This window comes from Borostomias antarcticus (genome assembly GCF_949987555.1).
Source record: "Borostomias antarcticus genome assembly, contig: scaffold_116, whole genome shotgun sequence".
Taxonomy (NCBI): Eukaryota; Metazoa; Chordata; class Actinopteri; order Stomiiformes; family Stomiidae; genus Borostomias; species Borostomias antarcticus.
The window spans coordinates 157,501-162,500 of NW_028175885.1; the positions used below are offsets into that span (position 1 = coordinate 157,501).

At 46.2% G+C, this 5,000-nt stretch overlaps 1 protein-coding gene across 1 annotated transcript in view; it reads right to left on the minus strand.

The window, feature by feature from the left end:
• tfr2 (transferrin receptor 2) overlaps positions 1-5,000 on the minus strand; it is a 20,408-nt gene that overhangs the window by 8,788 nt on the left and 6,620 nt on the right. The window contains exons 10-11 of the mRNA XM_084462980.1: positions 4,352-4,471; positions 1-45 (exon numbers count right to left, since the gene is read on the minus strand). The exon at positions 1-45 is cut by the window's left edge and continues 38 nt beyond it. Of these exons, the coding sequence (XP_084319106.1) occupies positions 1-45; positions 4,352-4,471 (165 nt within the window). The remainder of the gene's footprint in view (positions 46-4,351; positions 4,472-5,000) is intronic.

Consider the following 5,000-nt stretch of genomic DNA (forward strand, 5'->3'; position numbering starts at 1 on the left):
CAGCATCCCAACTGACAAACAGCAGACTTCTCTTGGGGGAAAACCCTACGCACGCACGGACACACACACACACACACACACACACACACACACACACACACACACACACACACACACACACACACACACACACACACAGGCAGAGGTTGTGTGCAGTTAAGGTTGTGCGTGAGAGGAGGTAGTGTTGTGTTTGAGAAGAGGTAGTTTTGTGCTTGAGAGGAGGTTGTGTTGTGGTTGAGAGGTTGTGTTGGGGTTGAGAGGAGGTTGTGTTGTGGTTTAGAGGAGGTTGTGTTGGGGTTTAGAGGAGGTTGTGTTGTGGTTAGAGGAGGTTATGTTGTGGTTTAGAGGAGGTTGTGTTGTGGTTTAGAGGTTGTGTTGGGGTTGAGAGGAGGTTGTGTTGTGGTTTAGAGGAGGTTGTGTTGGGGTTGAGAGGAGGTTGTGTTGTGGTTTAGAGGAGGTTGTGTTGGGGTTTAGAGGAGGTTATGTTGTGGTTTAGAGGAGGTTGTGTTGTGGTTTGGTTGAGAGGAGGTTGTGTTGTGGTTTAGAGGAGGTTGTGTTGTGGTTAGAGGAGGTTGTGTTGGGGTTTAGAGGAGGTTGTGTTGTGGTTTGGTTGAGAGGAGGTTGTGTTGTGGTTTAGAGGAGGTTGTGTTGGGGTTGAGAGGAGGTTGTGTTGTGGTTGAGAGGAGGTAGTGTTGTGGTTGAGAGGAGGTTGTGTTGTGGTTTAGAGGAGGTTGTGTTGGGGTTGAGAGGAGGTTGTGTTGTGGTTTAGAGGAGGTTGTGTTGTGGTTTGGTTGAGAGGAGGTTGTGTTGTGGTTGAGAGGAGGTTGTGTTGTGGTTTAGAGGAGGTTGTGTTATGGTTTAGAGGAGGTTGTGTTGGGGTTGAGAGGAGGTTGTGTTGGGGTTTAGAGGAGGTTGTGTTGGGGTTGAGAGGAGGTTGTGTTGGGGTTTAGAGGAGGTTGTGTTGGGGTTTAGAGGAGGTTGTGTTGTGGTTGAGAGGAGGTTGTGTTATGGTTTAGAGGAGGTTGTGTTGGGGTTGAGAGGAGGTTGTGTTGTGGTTGAGAGGAGGTTGTGTTGTGGTTGAGAGGAGGTTGTGTTGTGGTTTAGAGGAGGTTGTGTTGGGGTTGAGAGGAGGTTGTGTTGTGGTTTAGAGGAGGTTGTGTTGTGGTTTGGTTGAGAGGAGGTTGTGTTGTGGTTGAGAGGAGGTTGTGTTGTGGTTTAGAGGAGGTTGTGTTGTGGTTTAGAGGAGGTTGTGTTGGGGTTGAGAGGAGGTTGTGTTGGGGTTTAGAGGAGGTTGTGTTGTGGTTGAGAGGAGGTTGTGTTGGGGTTTAGAGGAGGTTGTGTTGTGGTTTAGAGGAGGTTGTGTTGGGGTTGAGAGGAGGTTGTGTTGTGGTTTAGAGGAGGTTGTGTTGGGGTTGAGAGGAGGTTGTGTTGTGGTTGAGAGGAGGTTGTGTTGTGGTTTAGAGGAGGTTGTGTTGTGGTTTAGAGGAGGTTGTGTTGTGGTTTAGAGGAGGTTGTGTTGTGGTTTAGAGGAGGTTGTGTTGTGGTTGAGAGGAGGTTGTGTTATGGTTGAGAGGAGGTTGTGTTGTGGTTTAGAGGAGGTTGTGTTGGGGTTGAGAGGAGGTTGTGTTGTGGTTGAGAGGAGGTTGTGTTGTGGTTGAGAGGAGGTTGTGTTGGGGTTGAGAGGTTGTGTTGGGGTTTAGAGGAGGTTGTGTTGTGGTTTAGAGGAGGTTGTGTTGGGGTTGAGAGGAGGTTGTGTTGTGGTTTAGAGGAGGTTGTGTTGTGGTTTAGAGGAGGTTGTGTTGTGGTTGAGAGGAGGTTGTGTTGTGGTTTAGAGGAGGTTGTGTTGTGGTTTAGAGGAGGTTGTGTTGTGGTTTAGAGGAGGTTGTGTTGTGGTTGAGAGGAGGTTGTGTTATGGTTTAGAGGAGGTTGTGTTGGGGTTGAGAGGAGGTTGTGTTGTGGTTTAGAGGAGGTTGTGTTGTGGTTGAGAGGAGGTTGTGTTGTGGTTTAGAGGAGGTTGTGTTGTGGTTTGGTTGAGAGGAGGTTGTGTTGGGGTTTAGAGGAGGTTGTGTTGTGGTTTAGAGGAGGTTGTGTTGTGGTTTAGAGGAGGTTGTGTTGTGGTTTAGAGGAGGTTGTGTTGTGGTTTAGAGGAGGTTGTGTTGTGGTTTAGAGGAGGTTGTGTTGTGGTTGAGAGGAGGTTGTGTTATGGTTTAGAGGAGGTTGTGTTGGGGTTGAGAGGAGGTTGTGTTGTGGTTTAGAGGAGGTTGTGTTGTGGTTGAGAGGAGGTTGTGTTGTGGTTGAGAGGTTGTGTTGTGGTTTAGAGGAGGTTGTGTTGTGGTTTAGAGGAGGTTATGTTGTGCGTGAGAGGAGGTTGTGTTGTGGTTTAGAGGAGGTTGTGTTGTGGTTTGGTTGAGAGGAGGTTGTGTTGTGGTTGAGAGGAGGTTGTGTTGTGGTTGAGAGGAGGTTGTGTTGTGGTTGAGAGGTTGTGTTGTGGTTTAGAGGAGGTTGTGTTGTGGTTTAGAGGAGGTTATGTTGTGCGTGAGAGGAGGTTGTGTTGTGGTTTAGAGGAGGTTGTGTTGTGGTTTGGTTGAGAGGAGGTTGTGTTGTGGTTTAGAGGAGGTTGTGTTGTGGTTTGGTTGAGAGGAGGTTGTGTTGTGGTTTAGAGGAGGTTGTGTTGTAGTGTGGTTAAGAGGAGGTTGTGTTGTGTTTCAGAGGAGGTTGTGTTGTGGTTTAGAGGAGGTTGTGTTGTAGTTTGGTTGAGAGGAGGTTGTGTTGGGGTTTAGAGGAGGTTGTGTTGGGGTTTAGAGGAGGTTGTGTTGTGGTTTGGTTGAGAGGAGGTTGTGTTGTGTTTCAGAGGAGGTTGTGTTGTGGTTTAGAGGAGGTTATGTTGTGGTTTAGAGGAGGTTGTGTTGTGGTTTAGAGGAGGTTGTGTTGTGGTTTGGTTGAGAAGAGTTTGTGTTGTGGTTAAGAGGAGGTTGTGTTGTAGTTTGGTTGAGAGGAGGTTGTGTTGTGTTTCACAGGAGGTTGTGTTGTGGTTTGGTTGAGAGGAGGTTGTGTTGTGTTTCAGAGGAGGTTGTGTTGTGGTTTAGAGGAGGTTGTGTTGTAGTTTGGTTGAGAGGAGGTAGTGTTGTGGTTGAGAGGAGGTTGTGTTGTGGTTTAGAGGAGGTTGTGTTGTAGTTTGGTTGAGAAGAGTTTGTGTTGGGGTTTAGAGGAGGTTGTGTTGTAGTTTGGTTGAGAGGCGGTTGTGTTGTGGTTAAGAGGAGGTTGTGTTTTAGTTTGGTTGAGAGGAGGTTGTGTTGTGTTTCAGAGGAGGTTGTGTTGTGGTTTGGTTGAGAGGAGGTTGTGTTGTGTTTCAGAGGAGGTTGTGTTGTGGTTTAGAGGAGGTTGTGTTGTAGTTTGGTTGAGAGGAGGTTGTGTTGGGGTTTAGAGGAGGTTGTGTTGGGGTTTAGAGGAGGTTGTGTTGTGGTTGAGAGGAGGTTGTGTTGGGGTTTAGAGGAGGTTGTGTTGTGGTTTGGTTGAGAGGAGGTTGTGTTGTGTTTCAGAGGAGGTTGTGTTGTGGTTTAGAGGAGGTTATGTTGTGGTTTAGAGGAGGTTGTGTTGTGGTTTAGAGGAGGTTGTGTTGTGGTTTGGTTGAGAAGAGTTTGTGTTGTGGTTAAGAGGAGGTTGTGTTGTAGTTTGGTTGAGAGGAGGTTGTGTTGTGTTTCAGAGGAGGTTGTGTTGTGGTTTAGAGGAGGTTGTGTTGTGGTTTGGTTGAGAGGAGGTTGTGTTGTGTTTCAGAGGAGGTTGTGTTGTGGTTTGGTTGAGAGGAGGTTGTGTTGTGTTTCAGAGGAGGTTGTGTTGTGGTTTGGTTGAGAGGAGGTTGTGTTGTGTTTCAGAGGAGGTTGTGTTGTGGTATAGAGGAGGTTGTGTTGTAGTTTGGTTGAGAGGAGGTTGTGTTGGGGTTTAGAGGAGGTTGTGTTGTGGTTTGGTTGAGAGGAGGTTGTGTTGTGGTTTAGAGGAGGTTGTGTTGTAGTGTGGTTGAGAGGAGGTTGTGTTGTGTTTCAGAGGAGGTTGTGTAGTGGTTTGGTTTAGAGGAGGTTGTGTTGTGGTTTAGAGGAGGTTGTGTTGGGGTTGAGAGGAGGTTGTGTTGTGGTTTAGAGGAGGTTGTGTTGTGGTTTAGAGGAGGTTGTGTTGTAGTTTGGTTGAGAGGAGGTTGTGTTGTGGTTTGGTTGAGAGGAGGTTGTGTTGTGGTTTAGAGGAGGTTGTGTTGTAGTTTGGTTAAGAGGAGGTTGTGTTGGGGTTTAGAGGAGGTTGTGTTGTGGTTTGGTTGAGAGGAGGTTGTGTTGTGTTTCAGAGGAGGTTGTGGTTTGGTCACCGTTCTGCACCATGGTGCTGAATGTGCGTGCCAGCTCCAGCAGGATGGCGGTGCCCACCCCAGACTTCACTGCCCCGGGGCCCCAGGCGTCCCTCTGCGCCCCCACGATGATGTACTGGTCTGGAGGAAAGATAGTTATACACTCCTTATACACCGCTTATATACTGATCATTTATTAGTTATATACTGGTTACATCCCAGTCCCAGTCTCTCACCAGGCTCAGTCTATATACTGGTTATATACTGGTTATATACTGGTTATATACTGGTTATATACTGGTTATATACTGGTAATATACTGGTTATATACTGGTTATATACTGGTAATATACTGGTAATATACTGGTAGTGTCTCTCACCAGGCTCAGTCTATATACTGGTTATATACTGGTTATATACTGGTTATATACTGGTAATATACTGGTTATATACTGGTTATATACTGGTAATATACTGGTTATATACTGGTTATATACTGGTTATATACTGGTAATATACTGGTTATATACTGGTTATATACTGGTTATATACTGGTTATATACTGGTTATATACTGGTAATATACTGGTTATATACTGGTAATATACTGGTTATATACTGGTTATATACTGGTTATATACTGGTTATATACTAGTTATATACTGGTTATA